The sequence below is a fragment of the Ascaphus truei genome, unplaced genomic scaffold (assembly GCF_040206685.1).
Source record: "Ascaphus truei isolate aAscTru1 unplaced genomic scaffold, aAscTru1.hap1 HAP1_SCAFFOLD_1309, whole genome shotgun sequence".
Classification (NCBI taxonomy): Eukaryota; Metazoa; Chordata; class Amphibia; order Anura; family Ascaphidae; genus Ascaphus; species Ascaphus truei.
This window is the reverse complement of record NW_027454185.1, coordinates 15,046-37,373: the sequence shown is the minus strand read 5'-3', so window position 1 is coordinate 37,373 and position 22,328 is coordinate 15,046. Positions and strand designations below refer to the sequence as shown.

Genomic DNA, 22,328 nt, shown 5'->3' with positions numbered 1-22,328 from the left:
TTACCTGGCTGGCACAACAAACTTAATTAGCACATGTGAGGGACGTTAAAGCAAATGGTTTTCTAAGATTGGGTGTTGTCTTGCACAAGTGTGAAAGCTGAATTAAATTAAGACAGCAGGGGATGATTTACAGACAGACAATTTGGAATATGGTTTTACCTAAATAGAACTAAATACACAGCAGGGGAGGATATCAGGACGGAGACAATTTGGAATATGGTTTTACCTAAATAGATCTAAATGCACAGCAGGGGAGGATATCAGGACAGAGACAATTTGGAATATGGTTTTACCTGAGGAAAGAGATGAGATGAGAAGTTCCATAGTCAGAAACAAAACACGTGTCGGGTGAGACGTCCTGTGTGACGTCATCAGCGCGACCAGCTAGATAGTTGTGTGGTCAGTTCGGCTCTCAGCTTTTGAGTGCTATTAGCTAATCATGATGTGGGCCAGTTGTGGATCCCACTAGCTAGGACTGCTCCCGTGTTCATCTGTTTAGAGATCCCTGCACTCAGCGACTCAGGCACTCCTCCGGTATGCAGTCTGCGGTATGGGGGGTTAATTACTTACAGCCTCTGACTCTAGAAGGCTGCTAAAACGATCAATACTGCCTGCCTGTTATTTATGGAGAAGTGGGACAGCTGTTTAACCCGTGGCACTACTCGTTACACACTCTGAGCTATGGGGAGTGAATGATTCACTGCCTCTGACTCTAGGAGGTTGCTGAACGATCACCACTGTTTGATCAAACATTTATGGCCAAGTGGGATAATCATTTAACCCCTACAGACCCATATGCAGCAGAGCAGAACGCCCATCCACTAAGCAGACACTTAGCATTACCTGCACAGCAACACTATAACTGCAGTGTAACCAGGGAAAACAGTACATTTACACTGTGCTTGATGTTGGATATTTATGGTTAAAGGTGACAGCTGCTTAACCCTTGGCACTACCTGACACTTTGGGTTTTTGGGAAGTGAATGCTTCACTGCCTCTGACTCTAAAAGGTTGCCAAACAATCACTACTGTCTATCTAACACTCATGGTCAAATGGGATATATTGTTTAATCCTTTCATACACTCATGCAGCATTTACCCCTCAGATGACCTCATTGTGACTGTGACTACTGTCGGAGTTTACAGACTACCAAGTAGGCATCTTGTATACTGCCACCATCACCACCAGATTACAAACTAGCTATCAGTCCTGACCCTGGATCACTTATATAGTGTCTATACCCAGGCATAGACTTGCAGCAAGCATTCCACACCCTGCTGTGCCAAACATGCGCTTTTATATCAGGTTTTAATTAGAAAGTTTTCTTGTTAACATTTAATAAAATTTATTTATTTTGAGCTCTATCCCGAGTGAGTGCATGTTATGGGATTTTTTCCCTTGTTTCTCAGCATCTACCTATATCCCTGATAGCACCCTTTCCAGTCTCTACTCTCATATCCTAGTTGCTGAGCGGGGAGAGTTACCTCTCGTTTTTAAGTATGTCCTGGGCACAGAGTAAAACAAATAATACATGGTTACAAGTACAGTACATAAATGAACAAGGTATACATTATATACAAGACATTGCGTGCACAGTTAAAGAAAATATATATTATGAGCGTATGAAACAGTTACAGACCAGATTAAAGTGTGAGACAGCCTTAGATTTGAAAGAACTTAAGCTGGTGGTGGATATGAGGGTCTTTGGTAGGTTGTTCCAGTTTTGGGGTGCACGGAAGGAGAAGGAGGAACGTCCGGATACTTTGTTGAGCCTTGGGACCATGAATAGTCTTTTGGAGTCTGATCTCAGGTGATAGGTGCTGCATGTGGTAGGGGTGAGGAGCTTGTTCAGGTAGCTGGGTAGCTTGCCCAGAAAGTATTTGAGGGTGAGACAGGAAAGGTGAACTTTGCGCCTAGACTCTAGTGATGACCAATCTAGTTCTTTGAGCATTTCGCAGTGATGTGTGTTGTAGTTGCATTGGAGAACAAAACGACAAATTGAATTGTAGAGGGTGTCAAGTTTGCTAAGGTGGGTTTGAGGAGCCGAGCCATATACTATGTCTCCATAGTCAATAATTGGCATTAGCATCTGCTGTGCAATACGCTTTCTGACCAGGAGACTTAGGGAGGATTTGTTCCTGTAAAGTACAACTAGTTTGGCAAAGGTTTTGGATGTCATGGTAGCAATGTGCATCCCAAATGCAAACTTTTAGCAGAGTAGTTACGGTGGAGTGTTTGGGACGAAACCCAGACTGGAATTGGCTAGGGAAATTTGTCTTGGTGTAGAAATCGCTTAATTGGGAGTGGACACATTTTTCCATAACTTTGGATAGAATTGGGAGAAGTGAGATTGGCCTGTAGTTTGAGACAGTGTTTTTGTCCCCACTTTTGAAGATTGGGACAACTCTGGCAGTTTTCCAGGTCTTAGGGATATGGCCTGCAGACAGGATAGAGTTGACTATGGACGCAATTGGTTTGGCAATGGCTGGGGCACCAAGTCGTAGGAACCTAGATTGTAGTAAGTCGGGTCTACATTGGCTGCTTAGTTTTAGTTTGAGGAGCGCTTGTGTAATCTCCTCTTCAGATACTGGGCTAAATTGAAAATTGTGGGCAGTGTTGGGAGGGGGTGGGACTGTAGGGATACTCCCCGGATGAGATTCATGTTTGGGGTTTGTGCTGCGTTTCGCTAATAAGTTAGTGGCACACCCCACAAAGTAATCATTGAATGCATTGAGTGCAATAAGGTCAGGTGTAACCCATGGAAGGTGGGCCCCCCGTACCCTTATTTTGCGTAGTGGAGCATGGGTATCGCAGAGTTTTAAGAACTCGGATTGGAAATAGTCGAGCGCAGAATCGGGGTCGGGAATTAAATCGATTCTGTGCCATGGGCAGTTGGTAAGGTCATCCAGAAACTGTTGTGGGTTAAAGTTTTTAAATGTTCTAGTGAGGAGAACTTTAGGGCTTGAATGGGGCGGTTTAATTTTCCTTACACAGTACACTATTGCATGGTCACTGAAAATATCAGGAAGGATGCCAGAGGATTGGATTCCGTTGGGGTTTGAGGAGAGAATCCAGTCTAGCAAGGAATGGTTATGCGATTTCAGGTTTATCCGTGTGGGTTGGGAAATGAGTTGTGATAGGTTAAGTGACTTGAGTTGTATCTGGATTTTGTGATTTTTAGGGTCAAGCCAATTGAAGTTGAAATCCCCAAGAACTAGCAGTTCACTCTTCTCATTCAGAGAGGAAATGGAGCCAAGAAACTGGGTGATATCAGTCAAGGATTGTAGAGGGGCTTTAGGAGGGCGGTAGATGCCAGCAAGCAAGATGGGCTTAGAAAAGGGGAGGCAGATTTTGCCAACTAGAGTTTCAAAAGAGGGTGGACTTGGTGGGCAATTTAACAGTGTAAATTGTAAGGTGTCTGCAATATAAAATAACACCCCTCCTCCTCTCTTTGACCTATCTCTCCTAAAAATGGAGTATCCCTGAATGGCAATATTTGCATCAGGGGTTTTAGGGGATAGCCATGTTTCTGTAAGAACGATGGCTTTGGGTTTATGCATATGGCACCATGCCCTTAGTTCATCCAGTTTGGGCAGCAGGCTCCGGATGTTTATATGGGCGACAGGTAGCCCTTTTTGGAATTTAAAGGTGGAATTCTCAGGGGCATGGGACAGAGCTGAAATGGGAGGACCTGGGTTAGTTTCAATATCACCTGCTAAAGAGAGTAATAGTATGAGTAGAAATTTGGGTAGTTGTTTGCAAGTTGTAAATTTGTGGTGTTTTCCATTAGAGTGAGCAGTGGTTGGTGTGCTGGTTTTTAGAGTTCTCCACCAACATTCAGTAGATAGTGCAAGGCTTTTGAGTAGTCCAGGGTGTATGGTGATGTTGGGTGTGGGCCAGGATGGAGGAGTTAGTAGTGGATAGAGGGAGTAACATATCCATGAGGCCAGGAGAAAGAAAAAAGTTAAAATACATAGCAGGTTCATGATGCCAAAGGTAGGCAGTGCTGCAAGGAGCTGTTGTGAGCAGAGTGAGTGTGAGCAGACTAACAGCAGGTGTATGCCTGTTCCTTGTCAAATGTTTAGCTGTATTGCAATGCTAGAGTCAGTTAAGGGTTTCAGTGTATTGTGCAGTCAGTTTTGGGAGAGACTGGTGTAAATAAGTTGTAAAGGGGTGGGGGGTTGAAATAGGCAGGTTAGCAAGCATGGGATCATAGTGTGATCTGAATAGCTTACCGTTTGTTGTCTTGAGTAAAAGAGAGTGCAGTAGATCCAGTCCCCAGTCACCTCTAGTCAAACTGTAGTCTAACTGTATTTATCACTTAGAAGCTCACTTTAAATGCCTCACTGCCTAATGCAGTTCCTGCCCAATGCAGCAAAGGTGTTGGTATTATACAGAAAAAACAGTCACATGACCCTCCCCCTCCCCAATAAATCAGCTTGTTCCATTTGGTCAATTAACAGCACAGAGTTAAGAGGAAAAAAAAAAAAAGAGTTTGGCGTAAGAGTTTTTAAACGGTGGATCCAGAATGTCTCTCTTTTGAGCAATTCTGATCCCCTATCACCTCCCCAGTGTGGTTGTACATGTTCTATTGCTTTGAACTGCAAGATTGTGGGTTCCCCAGCATGGCATTCTAAGAAATGTTTTGGTATACTGTGGTTCAAGAGCTTTCTATTTATTCCACTCAGATGTTCAATTATCCTGGTTCGCACAGGCCTGATAGTTTTTCCAACATATTCTAACCTGCAGGAACATTCCAGAAGATATACTACATGGTCCGTCCTGCAGGTCATAAAGCTTTCTATTTTAAAACGTTCGCCTGTTACGTTTGAAGAAAAATACATATGCTCAGATGATTTGAACCGACAAGCTGTACATTTCTTGCATCCATAGAATCCTTTCATATTTAGCCAACTATTATTGAGAAAGTTGTGAATAAAGTTGTGAATAAAAACAAGTCTGAGGATATGTTTTGCAGAATGACAGATAAGTTTATTGCAGTGTACGGTGCACACGCAGAGGAGAGTTTCAAAATAAAACTCCCAACGACATGGTGGCATACAGGCCTTATTTATATACAAAATACTAAACCCACGCCCCCAATACAAAGTTGCGTGTCGTCAGTACGTAAACAAAATATGAACATGAACACATTGAGTTAAAGCATTATTATGGGATGCCTAAATGAAATGATTCAGCAATATTCCTTATACAAGCCGTTGACCTTTTCTCTACATACAGAACTTCACGGGCCCCCCCCCTCGGAATGAGAGACCGTGCCTATCAGTCTCATATTTTCATAACATTGGCACTTTGCTCAAGGTTTTTTCGGTTAGCTGCTTGGTTTATTATCACTTGAAAAATTGAAAGCAAAAACCTCATTCAAAACGTCCATCTCATAACCCGTTCACTCAGACAAAACCTAAGATGGATGCTGACTTAAAATGATTGCTTAGATCCCAGTGCTGTTATGTCAGACCCCCCCCCCTTAAGTCATATTCTCACTTTGTCACTCCCTCCTTTTTTTATTCTTAAAACATAGCTTTTGAGAATTAAGTTTATGATGATAGTCCAGGGATAACTCAGAGGACAAGGGCGCGTGCCCTTCACTGTCATAGTCTCGTAAGGCGCTGCGGCCAATATGTCTTTTGGAGTTGAATAACTGTGGTCGGCATCTTCTTTCTTCAAGGGACTGCTGTTTCTGGCATCTGTAAAGAGTGGCATCAGATTGGGGTAGGGGGTCGCACACTTGTGGATCATACCTTTGCAACACGTGACACGTATATGACAAAAAGTAACACCCCCAAACACACAAAAACATTCAAAATATTTGCTCCAAGTGATTTAAGCCATTCACCTAACCCCAGAGGGTCCCATTCCATCCCATCTTCCTTTCTAAGCCTCTTTTGAATCTCTTGTATTTCATCTAGTTCATGCTGCACATTGCTACTCTGATCTGGAATAAAAACACAACATTGTCTTTAATCAAAGCACATACCCCTCCTTTTGAAGCTAAAACATAGTCTAAAGCAATTCTGTTTTGTAAGGCCATAAGCCTAATCTGAACCTGTTCTTGGTTTAATGATGAAATTAAAAACTGCAAAATTAAGGCTACATCCTTCCTGTAAATTGTTATCTGACTAAATATACATTTTTACACAGGTTTCATTGGTTGGTGGAGACACTTGACCCATAAATTGATTCTTGTTCCTAGTGTGTGATACACCCTTTAAAGAGGTTCCCTTAAAAAATGGGAAAATACAGAAATTATACACATAATACTAAAAACCTTATTTTATGCAAGCAACCTTTCATTGGATATGCAGGTGCTAGATAAAGGAAATGGCATCTATCTCTATCATCATATATTTTCAGAATCATCACAACATTCTATTACTGAGAATTGAGGGGGTTTGGTATCTGTGGAAGCGAAATGCATGATCCTCACCCCTGCACGCATTGTATACATCATTCACTCAGAATATCAGAACAGACGATGTCTGCGATGGGTCAAAATGGCTGACTTATGATCCTTTCCTTGTGGCTGACACACGCCCCTGGGTGACCCCCTCCTTTCGGTGGAGGTGCAACACACTTCTGGATCAAAGTTTTGCTGCACATGACACATACATAGAGAGTGATGAGTACTGCCAAAACACATACAAGAGCCTTCACAAGCCACGCTTCCAGGAAACCAATCCTCCCATCAAGGCTCAATTGTACATACACCTTAAATTTCTAACTTAAACACACTCGAAAGAATAAAAATATTGAGTCTCTGAAAAAATGAAATGTTCTGATAAACCCGGGCCTTAGTCTGGTGTCTTATTTTCCTCGTTGGTTAACGGTTAGAGTTTTGACTCGGCAAGACGTTAACTTGCTGCGGCTGTGCTTTAGGTGACTTTGGTCTTTGGTGGCGCTGGAACGAGCTTTACGTGCTATGGGTCCAGGAAAAGAACTCTGCCACTTTAATTGCTGTATTGATGGTTACTTTACTGCTGCGACACACTTTATTCGAGCAAATACCCAGTATGTACCTGGCAGATACCTGGAATGCGCCGCTCCTCACCTCTGACAAGCCGCGTTGCGTTTGCCTTCCCAGCCATGGTTCATGCCTGGCTGACGGGCGGCTGATCTGTTAAATGATAATGATTAGGATTTAATAGGCTACAATGCTTCGCGTGTCTACCAGATGGCATAAATTCATGAATTGTAATGCAGTATATATATATACTGTGCAGTATTGCAGCCAGCGGGAATAAAATGCTTCAATCCCTGCCTGGAAAATAACGCAATGCACTCGGGCAGAAAACAGTCACAAACCTCAATACACCCGAGTATACCCGAATTCGTGGGACTAGCCGAGCTGGAATAAAGTGTGTCGCCAGTGTAGGCCTTTTCACCTGGGATGAAAAGCATGCTTGCGCAGAAAATATGTGACTATTAACCCCATCTTGAGTAGGTGCACTTTCAACTTTGCCTAGAGAGACTCCAAAAATGTATTAGTTGCATACAACTTATTGTTTTATTACCAATAACATGGTCCTTAATTCGTTCCTTTGGATTGCTGATAGTCACAAGTCATCCCATATGTGTCTCATAGGGAGATAATTTATACCTAGGAATAAATTCTTGTATCAATGTGTTTACTCCTGTCTCAGCATCCGCATATAGACAGAGGTATTCCCTATTAATGTTCCTAATTCGTTCCTCAAATTAAAACTAAGTAGCCACTGTGAACCTGACTTTGATACAATCTAAGCTCCTGAAACTTTGGGACCTCATCCCTTGCCAAACCACTTGCTTCCATAATTAATTCTATCCTGTCTGCAGGCTATATCCCTAAGACCTGGGAAACTACCAGAGTTTGTCCCAATCTTCAAAAGTGGGGACAAAAAAACACTGTCTCAAACTACAGGCCAATCTCTCTTCTCCCAATACTATCCACTGTCATGGAAAAATATTCCCTCCCAATTGAGCAATTATTTTACCCATACAAATTTCCCTAGCCAATCCCTATCTGGCTTTTACCCAAACACTCCACTGTAACTATTCTGCTAAAAAATTAGAAATGCCTTGTATATAATGCATACCTTATTCACTTATGTAACTGCTTTTGCAACTATGTATCCCCTGTATTTAACCCTATGTACAAGACACACCCACAAATGAGAGGTGACTCCCAAATTCACCCCTTCCTGGTAAACCCATTCTAGATTACACAGCAATTTTTGACAATAACCACTGCTTACGGACACCTTTTGAAAAAATAAATGGTTAAAAGTTATAACATACATCACATATTCAGTTAATAGACAAATGATTTTGTATAAGACTTGTATAAGACTTCACACTAATGTCTTGCTTTATATAATCTCTTTGCACAGTGCTGAGCACACGGTCAGCTTTATAATTTTAAAGACACTCTGCATATTCATCTGACTAAAGAAAAAAAATATTTTAGAAGACTTGTTCCTGGGCAACAAGCCATTTTGTTTCTGGGCGTTTCGCCAATTGACCCTGAACAGATAAGATAACGGCACACCACGGCTTCTTCCTGAAAATAATTATTGGATTGGAACTTTCGCTTAAAGTTTAAACACATGGAGCTTTATCCAGAGCCCTAAGAACTACATTTTTTATGGCCTCTTAAAAATTAACCAACGGGCTTTTATATAGCTGAGGTTTATATAACTTCTTAACACACAAATAACTCCACACGCTCATGCTATTTCCCTCCACTCAGTTTTTTTTAATGCCTTCTGTTTTGAACTTTCATAGTTTCACTGACTTCATTCACTACAAATTTATGCTATCCTGTTGCAATTCTGTCCTTTCTCAAGCTACACACCTATTTCTCTCCATTAATCAACACTCACAAGTCTAACCCTCACTAACTCTTCCTTCATCTCACCTCAGGACTTTTGCTGACTATTTTAAGAAAGAGGTTGAATCCATACACCAGAACATTCCCTCTCTTTCCTCCTATCCTACTTTGCTTCCTACTCTCTTCCTGCTTTCCTTGACTCTTTTTCCACTGTCTCAAAAGAGAGTGTCACCATCACTGTTGATCTCCTTTTTCCCTCTACTCTGCTACATTTCCCATTCTCCTTCAAACATGTAATAGTTATACCATGACTCAAAAATAGCAAGCTTGACTCTTGAATCTTCCATCCAGTAGCTCAAGCACGCTGCTTATGGGTCACTCCCAACTTCTCTCTCATATTCTCCTCTTTCATTCAAAACATTTCTATAACTGTCGCTTTTTCCTCCACAATATCACAAAGATACACCTGTTCCTCTCGGGGCTCAACTGTTAAAAACTCTGATTCAGACCCTCATTCTCTCCCATCTTGATAGCTGTAATCCCTTGCTATCCCGCCTTCCTGACTTTCACCTGTCTTCCCTACTATCTATCCTAAACGCTGCTGCCAGAAACACTCTACTCTTTAAACTCTGATTCTGCGTTTCCCCTCCTGAAATTCCTCTCCTGGCTTCTAATCAAATTCTACTGTTTCTGTACACTTTCCCTACCTACCAATTAGATTGTAAGCTCCTCAGAGCAGGGACTTCTCTTCCTTAATGTTACTTTTATGTCTGGATCACTTATTCCATGACCTCTTACCTTTACCATTTGCTACCTATATGATTACGCCGTGCACCACTCCTGTGAAGCGCTGTGCATATTAATGGCGTTATATACATAAAAACATACAATACAATATACAGGCATACCCCGCATTAACGTACGCAATGGGACCGGAGCATGTATGTAAAGCGAAAATGTACTTAAAGTGAAGCACTACCTTTTTCCCACTTATCAATGCATGTATTGTACTGCAATCGTCATATCCGTGCATAACTGATGTAAATAACGCATGTGTAACAGGCTCTATAGTCTCCCCGCTTGCGCACAGCTTCGGTACACGTAGGGAGCTGGTATTGCTGTTCAGGACGTGCTGACAGGCGCATGCGTGAGCTGCTGTTTGCCTATTGGGCGATATGTACTTACTCGCGAGTGTACTTAAAGTGAGTGTACTTAAAGTGGGGTATGCCTGTATACTTCAAACAATGCTTATGAGCTTTTAACCCGCTTTTTTTTTTTAAACACAAAATATTCTCAAACATATCCTAATCTCATAGAAATAAAATTGAAATGTGTTTTTACTGGTTAAACACAATACAGAACACACACAATACAAAAAACTTCTCTCATACGTAGCCAAACAACATCACAAAAATAACGAACAAATAAAAGAAAGACCTTTCTCCCCTATTACCAAACAATTTTGCCCTGCAACTATATTAAAAATTCCCTTCTCTTTCTTTACTCTCATAAATAACCTGACTTTAAAACTACTCTGATGCTCCGGAGCTTTTGAGTTAAAGTTCGTATCTTAGCACATTCTTCGCGCTGGAGAAAAAGGTGGGGGCACGCTCTGTGCTGCTGCGAATCTGATTCTCTTTCTTTCAGACATTTGATTTCATTGTGAGCAAATAATATTCATGTTTTTGTACGTACTTGCAAGTTTTTGGATGGTGATTTGTGCACACAGGTGATACTTAGCATGGTTTATCTTTCACACAGGTAATCATTCAGGAAAAATTCATTAGGGTATCAAATCCATCTAGCCACTCCATTAAGGGCGCAACAATTTTACTTGCCGGCACCGAAACTTGAGTTTATATCAGGAAATGATTTATAACCACTTATTGCATGTGGGGAAATGGAAGGAAAAGCTTATACGTTCACAACTGATTTCTGCGGCGTCCGCCAGCCGGTCACGCCATGCTTGACTTTAGCCACAAAAACCTCATAAAATCCAAAGATTTATACTACCACAGACACACAGGGATTACTGAAAGTTAGAAGGTTCCACTATGAGCCCTTGCGTTCGCATTCTTACGAATAAGAAAACCGGTGCGGCTGCTCATAGGTTCACGCTTCCTTCCATAGTAATTTATTGCAAACAAACTCTTTTCATTGGGGTGGCATGTTTTTCATTGGGACTTGCATGTGTATTTTCATTGAACTTGCATGTGTATTTTCATTGGCCAACAAAACATATTTATATTGTCTCTTCTTGTTCTCTGTATCCATTCTTTATTATTTTTGTCTGCAGACACACAACCTCTAACGGCAAAATTTTAGAACTTTGGTTTCCCATTATTCTCCTGTTACAGTAATCACATTTAATTGACCTGTACAATACACCTGATACAATAATCAGCGCAAGCTGATTGCGTACAACTCTTTTGGCATGTTATTGTTCTGATTTTTTCACCATAACTATACCCAAGAAAACACTTGAATTACTTCAGCGGGTCCAACCCAGTCCTGATAAACCTTATACTTTTATAACATGGATACAGATAAGACCTTCTAAACAGATATCCATAAATAAACTCACTTGGTATGTTAATGACAAGACAGAGCAAATGAACAATCAGGGACCCTTCCTGCTCAGACAACAAAAATATTTATCACAACCCAGGACAGTCTGAAAAACAATCCCTTAAGCATACAAACACTCACCTTCATCACCAAAACACCAAAACCTTTAACGGGACTCTCACCGTAATCCCAATAAAACTTAACAACTATAACACTTTAAAATGGATACAGGAACAGACAAATAAACTTATTTGAAACGGCTAGGTAAACCCGTCAACACAGATTGAGACACCCTTCAAAACACATCTCTCTACACATCACTCAAAACAACTTTTTAAACTCAGGCTTTCCTCAAAAGGTGCCTTTTACCTTGATTCTTACGAGCGCTCAGATTTGAGTGACCGAGGAGTTTTTTTTTCAGGTGCTCAGCTTCCGGTAAATCTGGGTTTCTATTCGGTGCGCCATCTGAGAAAGTTGTGAATAAAAACACAAGTCTGAGGATATGTTTTGCAGAATGACAGATAAGTTTATTGCAGTGTACGGTGCACACGCAGAGGAGAGTTTCAAAATAAAACTCTCCCAACGACATGGTGGCATACAGGCCTTATTTATACACAAAATACTAAACCCACGCCCCCTATACAAGGTTGCGTGTCGTCACTACATAAACAAAATATGAACATGAACACATTGAGTTAAAGCATTATTATGGGATGCCTAAATGAAATGATTCAGCAATATTCCTTATACAAGCCGTTGACCTTTTCTCTACATACAGAACTTCACGGACCCCCCCCCCCCTCGGAATGAGAGACAGTGCTATCAGTCTCCTATTTTCATAACATTGGCACTTTGCTCAAGGTTTTTTCGGTTAGCTGCTTGGTTTATTATCACTTGAAAAATTGAAAGCAAAAACCTCATTCAAAACGTCCATCTCATAACCCGTTCACTCAGACAAGACCTAAGATGGATGCTAACTTAAAATGGTTGCTTAGATCCCAGTGCTGTTATGTCAGACCCCCCCCCCTTAAGTCATATTCTCACTTTGTCATTATCCATACATTTCTTTTCTCTATAGGCGCTAGGCGCCAATTTATTCTTTAAGTTGTTAGCTTTTTTAAAGATAATATTAGGTCTATCTGGTATAACCTGGCCTAGAATCGGGTCATTCTTTAGGATGTCCCAATGCTTAAGAATGATGTTTCTGATATTTCCTGCCTCCCTGTTATAGCCTGTGAGGAATTCAAATTCCAAATGTATTTTCTCTGTGTTCTTTCTTTTTTTCACTGTTAACAAGTCACTTCTGTTCATATTATCCACCTTTTCCCTTGCATTACTGATTAGTTCTCTTTTGTAATTCTTCTCCAGAAATTTATTCTGAATTTTTCTGATTGTGTATCACATTGTTCAACATCTGTGCAGTTTCTTTTGATGCGGATAAGTTGGCTAACTGGCACGTTATCCATCCATCTTGGTAGATGGCAGCGATCTCTCCTAATAAAATTATTTTTGTCTGTGTCCTTAAAATGAGTTTTTGTCTTTAACACACTATTGTCTATATAAATATTTAAATCCAAATAATTAACTGTAGAGTGACTCCATTCATTTGTGAAAGTAAGGTTGTAAGAATTGGTGTTCATACTCCAAAAATGTGACTAAACTTTCTTCCCCACCACTCCAAATAATAAGCACATCATCGATGTAGCGACGATAGAGGACAAGGCCCGCGCCAGGCTCGCAAATATCCCAGATGTTCTCTTTCTCCCAATCTGCTACAAACAGATTGGCATAGCCTAGCGCGAACCTTGTCCCCATCGCCGCCCCACACTGCTGCAAATAAAAAGTGTTTCCAAACCAAAAATAGTTGTGATGAAGAATAAAATTTATACTATCAATAATAAAATTAATTTGTGGCAAAGGTAAAGTCTCATCCTCCTGTAGAAATTGTTTTATTGCTGCACATCCCTGTGTGTGCTGGATCACGGTGTATAGTGATGCAACATCACATGTCGCTAGAATGTAATGATCTTCCCAAGTTACATCTTTTAGCAGATTTAATAGATCCAATGTATCTCTGATATGATTTTTGTTGCACTACATATTTTTGCAAAAAGGTATCAATGTACATGGAAAGATTGGCTGTTAGTGAGTCAATCCCCGAGACTATTGGTCGGCCTGGGGGATTGACTACACTTTTGTGTACCTTAGGAAGGAAATAGAAGACTGGCATCCTAGCTTTATCTCGGGGATTGACTCACTAACATCCAATCTTTCCATGTACATTGATACCTTTTTGCAAAAATATGTAGTGCAACAAAAATCATATCTGAGAGATACATTGGATCTATTAAATCTGCTAAAAGATATAACTTGGGAGGATCATTACATTCTAGCGACATGTGATGTTGCATCACTATACACCGTGATCCAGCACACACAGGGATGTGCAGCAATAAAACGATTTCTACAGGAGGATGAGACTTTACCTTTGCCACAAATTAATTTTATTATTGATAGTATAAATTTTATTCTTCATCACAACTATTTTTGGTTTGGAAATACTTTTTATTTGCAGCAGTGTGGGACGGCGATGGGGACAAGGTTCGCGCCAGGCTATGCGGACAAGGTTCGCGCCAGGCTATGCCAATCTGTTTGTAGCAGATTGGGAGAAAGAGAACATCTGGGATATTTGCAAGCCTGGCGCGGGCCTTGTCCTCTATCGTCGCTACATCGATGATGTGCTTATTATTTGGAGTGGTGGGGAAGAAAGTTTAGTCACATTTTTGGAGAGTATTAACACCAATTCTTACAACCTTACTTTCACATATGAATGGAGTCACTCTACAGTTAATTATTTGGATTTAAATATTTATATAAACAATAATGTGTTAAAGACAAAAACTAATTTTAAGTACACAGACAAAAATAATTTTATTAGGAGAGATAGCTGCCATCTACCAAGATGGATGGATAACGTGCCAGTTAGCCAACTTATCCGCATCAAAAGAAACTGCACAGATGTTGAACAATGTGATACACAATCAGAAAAAATTCAGAATAAATTTCTGGAGAAGAATTACAAAAGAGAACTAATCAGTAATGCAAGGGAAAAGGTGGATAATATGAACAGAAGTGACTTGTTAACAGTGAAAAAAAGAAAGAACACAGAGAAAATAAATTTTGAATTTGCCTTCCTCACAGGCTATAACAGGGAGGCAGGAAATATTAGAAACATCATTCTTAAGCATTGGGACATCCTAAAGAATGACCCGATTCTAGGCCAGGTTATACCAGATAGACCTAATATTATCTTTAAAAAAGCTAACAACTTAAAGAATAAATTGGAGCCTATAGAGAAAAGAAATGTATGGATAATAGTTGGCTAAATATGAAAGGATTCTATGGATGCAAGAAATGTACAGCTTGTCGGTTCAAATCATCTGAGCATATGTATTTTTCTTCAAACGTAACAGGCGAACGTTTTAAAATAGAAAGCTTTATGACCTGCAGGACGGACCATGTAGTATATCTTCTGGAATGTTCCTGCAGGTTACAATATGTAGGAAAAAGTATCAGGCCTGTGCGAACCAGGATAATTGAACATCTGAGTGGAATAAATAGGAAGCTCTTGAACCACAGTATACCAAAACATTTCTTAGAATGCCATGCTGGGGAACCCACAAGCTTGCAGTTCAAAGCAATAGAACATGTACAACCACACTGGAGGGGAGGTGATAGGGGATCAGAATTGCTCAAAAGAGAGACATTCTGGATCCACTGTTTAAAAACTCTTACGCCAAAAGGACTAAATGCTGAAATAGATCTGGCACCTTTTCTACTATAAATATGTATCTAATGATGCTTTTTTCCTGTTTTCCCTGTTTTTATCCATGTCTTTTCAGCCTTCTGTGTCATGTCATCCATACCAGATAAAACTAGAAACCCTTGCATTGTGAATTTGTATTCTAATTACATTGTAGTATCAGTTCTTTAATATTGTAAAACACTTGGAATATAAATGTGTAATTATCTTGTTAAAAGAAGTTAATTAGTTGTCTGTGATCCTATGTTCTTTACACATTCTGTTTTATATTATATCCAAATATTATATCAACTAAAAAGACTGTATGAGTTGTAATTAATATTGTATGTTCATGGTTTGTGTAAAATTGGAGGTAATGTAAATGAAATGTCATTCTCAAATTAATTATTAGCACATATAAATAATTATGGTTAAGATTATATTTATAGATTAATAAGTCATTATAGTATTTACATATAGTTTACTAATATAGTCTCATCCACTACATTTGTGTAACCCCAGTAGTAGGGCACATATGATTAGGCTATAATTAATTGCTGCATATGTTAAATTATAAAAACACACTAATGAATGCAAAATAATTATCCCTAATCCATTGCTTTGTATTAGCTTTCCCAACAGCTGCTATCTAAGAATCTGACAATTATGTGTTAAATAATAAAAACACACTAATTAATTACTCCTAACCTATTGCTGTGTATTAGCATTCCCAATAGTTGCTATCTAAAAATCTGATAATCACACTTAAAATATAACCTTCGAAGTGATTCTTAATTAATTAATCCCTTTCATACTTGGTCCAATTGAAGTATTATTCTTCCATATATTAGTAATTACATACTTTTTGTGATAAAAATACAATTTTAGTCTCATTAAATCTCTCTGAATGATGTTTCATAATGTGTTAAATCTGTTAAATAAACTCTCATGTTGTTATCTAATTATAACTATGTTCTTAATATGCATTTCTTTGCTATACATAGTGCCCAATCATGGAATGGCTTAAATTGTTTTAGCTAATTAAATTGTTTGATAGAATAGGGTATATATAGGCAATACTTAATTCCAAAACCTACACACTCCTGACGAAGCCGTATGCAGTTCTCAAGGGCTGGGCGAAATGCGTAGAGTGGTATTTTGGACTAGTGGGCGACCCGTAGTTTCCCAATCCTCAGAGCGGTGACGTCACACGCACGGAAGGACGCATAGAGAGGAGCAGAGAATTCAAAGTGCAGGCGAAGGAGCTCCGGAGTACCAAGGGGAGGCGGTGAGAGCTGCGGTGAACCCACTGTACACAGATATATTGTGACAAATGCATGTTTTATTCTAGCACATTGTAAGCGCATTTTTATACCTACATTTTATAAAGTATTTTTATACATCTGATCGCGCTATGTAGTGCTCTTTCCCTCTCTCATATATACTACCTGCATTGACGAGACGAGCCTAGAGGGAGTTCCACATACCATCTTTACCCAAAGGGTAGCAGCCCTATCTGCTAATCGCATTTAAACCACTGACATCTTGTGAGTAGGCATACCATCAAAGCCAAGATTTCATCGCATTATATCCCTTAATATCCATACATCTGCACTTAAATTTTGCATTGTTTTTCCTTTTGTTTCCCATATATGCTCCTCCTGGATTGTTTGAGATCTATCATACTTCTTGGAACCCGTGAAACAGGTCCCACCAGAGGGTTTGAGCAGGGTTATTTATTAATTTGCTTTTATTTTAGATTATTATTTGGCACATATTGTAATTGCACTTGATATAATTTTTGCAGTTAGAATTATTCACTTATATTTTAAGTTGTTAGCGCCTTGGTATCACTATTATTCACAATACACTGTAGCTACACGGAAACACTATATATGTTTCTTTGCTACTATAATGCCATGACGATGGTATTGTATATTTGTGTAGCGGTTGTCTTATAAGTTACATTTTTGTAACGCGAGTAGCGCTTTGTAACGTGGCTATTACTATATGCTATGGTCTTTGATTGCTTCCTAAATAGCAGTTCATTGTCTACAAAGTATCAGCACCCCATGCGACTCCCACCCCACCCCAGGTTATAATTACTCTATAAGAACAGCATCACCAATGATTTACACTGCAACTCCTTAGTCTAGTATAAGAGGCTATACTTTGATACGAGCAAAGACTCGTGCCTCAGGGCCACACCAAACACACTTTGTGGGCCATCACATATTGCATCATTATACACTTTAGCAGATAAGACTTTATACTGAGTGTTAACAGCATATACTATGCCTATGGTGTTCTGACATTCTGCAACTGATCAATTTATCAATCTGGTTGGTTTTTGTTGTGTTTAATGTATGTAGAATTCTATAGGAGTATCCATTTATTGCGTGCAGTGTGCTTCTAGCATCGTGACCGTTAGCCATAGGTACCTGTCTGACTTAATATAGGTCTTTTAACTTTATATTAGTGCTGGACAAGGGGACATATTAAATACTTATTTTGTGAGCTTCACTCGCCGCTATTAAGTGTTTATTTATAGACTGCATCTTCCCCTGTGGTCCGGTTTATGTTTGTTGGTTTGTTTTATATGTTGAGTTTCTGTTGTTCATAATTGTAATTTATTTATCACCATTTATTTTAATCAATTTAATAAAATAATAAGTATTAACTTTTAGTCACCATATCAATTCAGACAATGAGTGCATGTTAAAGTGTGTTTCTTTTTTCTTACATTATACTAATACCCCATTCCCCCTATGCACCTTTGTTACCATTTATTCGCCTGTTTAAATTAAGCTGAAGCGAGAGTCATTTCCCCTTCCCTGTTCCCCTCTCCCTATCCCACCAATATTCTCTTTATGGTAGACTTGGATAATGATATACCTAGCTCCTGGAGAGTGTTCTTCACTTGGCTGGATGTTGTGAAGGGGTTTTTCTTTCCTCCAATTTGGATGTGAATACCCCCAAATTAAAGCTCATATACTGCACTTTAAGCCCATATTCATTATTTAACTGTAACTTGAATTTATTTTCGTACACAGCCGAAATAATCAAACTTGTATCAGTATCCACTTATTTCCGGACCTAACTGTATACTCCCCTTATCAAGATTCAAATTGTTCTTTGCCTTGGTAGTTGCATTTACATTTATTATATGTATATTATTACATGATTATATTATTTGGTGTTACAGTTAATTTAAATAATTTTATTCTCTCCACATCTTATCCATTTTTAAATTTGATGCTTTTTCATTTAATTTTTATTGTCCTTATGAGTCTATTTAAGTTTATTGTTATTGTATTCTTTATTGTGTCCTTCTGCTGGATTTCTCCCCCAAAGTTATACTGCCTTCTTTCCGTGGTTACATTTTCCCCGGACTGTTTTGTTCCCATGGGACTTTTTTTACCTTTGATACAGGTAGGCAGTGTTTCTGGCGGGGTGTGCCTATAAGGTGACACTCTCTAGACACAGGAAACCACTCTTTGATAAAGTGCCCATGGCGGGCCTTATATAAATAAAGACATACATACATGGGCATCTACAGTATCTTTACACTATAGGTTGCTGTCTGGTTTAGTTGATATTATTAACGCACTAATAAGATAGACCAGGAGTACCTTAACTTTACTTCTCATGGACATTTTCAATGTTAATTATTTGGAGGATGTACATGTATCCTTAAATAATGAATACAGTAATAAATACAAGTTATATATGTATCAATGATTTCACTGTGAGAGCTGCTACAAATACATTTCAGGCCTTCGGGAATCACCACAGTCAGGGGTCACTGGATGTCCATGTGCCAAAATGTGCCACAATTTTAAAACCCTGGGTGATGAGAATATTTTGTTAACTAAGTATCGGTGAAATAAATTCTTCAGTGTTTTGGATTTGTAATTTGCGTTCAGTAATTTGATTTACAGATTGAAAACATTTGTTCTGTCTTTTTTGTTTACTTCTGTTAGAGATCGGCCTGAATGAGGAACAGAACTTGAGCTCTGATATATCCAGAAGCTGGCTGACTACTCGCAGCCCAGAAGTGCCAAAAAACAATGATTCCTGCCACATTTTAGACACTTGCAAGGAACCAGTGCCACATGGTGGTGAATTTACAGACCTTGTACAGCACACAGCGGAGACGGACTCTAAATATGGGTCGAGCAAAACGTATGCGAGAGATTTAAGAAGAAGCCGCGGTGCTCAGCCTTTTCTCTGTTGTCAGTGTGGCAAAAGCTTCTCACTGGACAGGGACCTGCTCACACACCTTTGTGTCCCCGCTAGAGAGCAAACCTTTACATGCACAGATGGTGGGAAGGGTTTCTCACTGAAGGGGAAACTTCTTTCACACCAGATGATTCAAACTACAGTGACTCATTTTACTTGTACAGAGTGTGGGAAACAGTTGGGTACTAAGAGGACCCTCCTCAATCACCAGATGATTCATACAGGGGAGAAACCATTCACATGTACAGAGTGTGGGAAACAATTCAGTATTAAGAGAAACCTCCTCAGTCACCAGATGACTCATACAGGAAAGAAACCATTCACATGTACAGAGTGTGGGAAACAATTCATATTTAAGAGCAGTCTCCTCATACACCAGATGACTCATACTGGAGAGAAACCCTTCACATGTACAGAGTGTGGGAAACAATTCAGTATTAAGAGCAACCTCCTCATACACCAGATGACTCATACTGGAGAGAAACCATTCACATGTACAAAGTGTAGTAAAAGCTTTTCTACAAAGGCGGGACTCCTCATCCATGTGCGGATTCATACAGGGGAGAAACCATTCACATGTACAGAGTGTGGGAAACAATTCAGTATTAAGAGAAACCTCCACAGACACCAGCTGACTCATACAGGAGAGAAACCATTCACATGTACAGAGTGTGGGAAACAATTCAGTATTAAGAGAAACCTCCTCAGTCACCAGATGACTCATACAGGAGAGAAACGATTCACATGTACAGAGTATGGGAAACAATTCATATTTAAGAGCAGTCTCCTCATACACCAGATGACTCATACTGGAGAGAAACCCTTCACATGTACAGAGTGTGGGAAACAATTCAGTATTAAGAAACGCCTCCTCAGACACCAGATGACCCATACAGGGGAGAAACCATTCACATGTACAGAGTGTAATAAAAGCTTTTCTACAAAGGCGGGGCTCCTCATCCATGAGCGGATTCATACAGGGGAGAAACCATTTACATGTACAGAGTGTGGGAAACAATTCACAATTAAGAGCCATCTTCTCAGACACCAGAGGATTCATACAGGAGAGAAACCATTCACATGTGCAGTGTGTAGTAAAAGCTTTTCTCAGAAGACAGATCTCTGCAACCATGAGCAGATTCATACAGGGGAGAAACCATTCACATGTGCAGAGTGTGGGAAACAATTCACAGTTAAGAGGAGTCTCCTCAGACACGAGAGGATTCATACAGGAGAGAAATGATTCACACCTACAGAGTGTGGGAAACCATTCTGTATTAACCCTTTCCGGTCCAATGTCGGAATATATCCGACAAAATATTTTGCCACTTGCGGTCCAATGTCGGATCGGGAGGAAGATGTGGAGCGAGGCACAGGCTGCAGCACAAGTCCCCTGCATTCCCCTTCTCTCAGCAGCTGCACTGATCCCTCCCCCGCCCCTCCCTCCCCCAGCCCTGCACCGATCACCCCCCCCACCCAGCCCTGCACCGATCACCCCCCCCACCCAGCCCTGCACCGATCACCCCCCCCCACCCAGCCCTGCACCGATCACCCCCCCCCACCCAGCCCTGCACCGATCACCCCCCCCCCAGCCCTGCACCGATCACCCCCCCCCCAGCCCTGCACCGATCACCCCCCCCCCAGCCCTGCACCGATCCACCCCACACCCGCCCCCCCCCACCCCCGCACCAATCCCCACAGGCAGACAAAGCAGCTGACATCGGAGGAAAGAGGGGGGCTGTGACTCCCCTGCATTCCCCTTCTCCCAGCACTGACATCGGTGGTGGGGGGGAGGGGGCTGGCTGTGTGTGTGCTGTGAGTCCCTTTCTCCCAGCAGCCGCACTGATTCCTCTCCTCCTCCCTCCCCCCCTCAACCCTGCACCGAACCGCACAGGCAGACAAAGCAGCTGACATCTGGGTAGGGGGGGGGGGTGTATGGGTGGTGTGAGTCCCCTGCATTCCCCTTCTCCCAGCAGCCGCACTGATCCTTCCTCCACCCCCCAGCCCCAGCAGACAAAACAGCTGATATCGGAGGTATGCCGAAAGATTAAGAGCAGTAAGAGTGCGCACGCGCAGTGAGAGCACGCCCACAGTAAGAGTGCGCAGTGAGAGCAAGCGCGCGCATTGAGTGCGCGTGCCCAGTGAGATCGCGCACGCAGTGTGAGAGTGTGCGCGAGCAGTAAAAAAAAGCTGTGGTTTTTTTTTCTGGAAAATAAATTAGACTTGCTGGCGCACTTAGTGAAAATTACTTGGACCGCACAGGGTTAAGAACAACCTCCTCTTACACCAGAGGATACATACAGGGGAGAAACCATTCACATGTACAGAGTGTGAGGAAAGCTTTTCTGAAATGAGCCACCTCCTCACCCACCACAGGATTCATACACGGGAGAAACCATTTCCATGTACATAGTGGGGGGAAAGCTTTTCACAGAGGATCAGCCTCCTTACACACATGAGGATTCATGCACGAGATAAAATATGTGATTGTTCAAAGTAGGGTTGGGCAATATACCAGTAGCATAGTAATACTGCAGTAATAAAAATGGACGGTAACGCAATACTTGCCATTACGTCTTACCATGGCATTCCTATCAGCAGCTGCAGAGTGGGGGTGGGTCTGGCAGGGAGGCGTGGGGGTGGGGACTGTGTCACAGAGAGGACTGAGTGGGCCTGGTAGAGACAGTGGAGTGGGAGCTCCTTGATTTTCACATGCAGCTATAAGGAATCCTCCTGCTGGTAATCTCACCCCTCCATATTAACCACTTCCCCTCTGCCATGCCTCTTACCCCTTCCCTTCCACCATGACTCGACCTCTTTCTCTCCTCCCCCGTATTTCTCTCGGCTCTCACCCGTGCCTCTTTACCCCCTCCTTCCCCATGCCCATT

The 22,328-nt window shown here is 40.9% G+C and overlaps 1 protein-coding gene across 1 annotated transcript in view; it reads left to right on the top strand.

Annotated features, from left to right (window-relative positions):
• The window catches only part of LOC142475659 (uncharacterized), a 29,991-nt gene extending 9,114 nt beyond the window's left edge, over positions 1 to 20,877 (top strand). Inside the window, exon 4 of the mRNA XM_075581431.1 lies at positions 19,182 to 20,877. Within this exon, the coding sequence (XP_075437546.1) occupies positions 19,182 to 20,683 (1,502 nt within the window). The 3' untranslated portion in view covers positions 20,684 to 20,877. The remainder of the gene's footprint in view (positions 1 to 19,181) is intronic.
• The last annotated feature ends 1,451 nt before the right edge of the window (positions 20,878 to 22,328 follow it).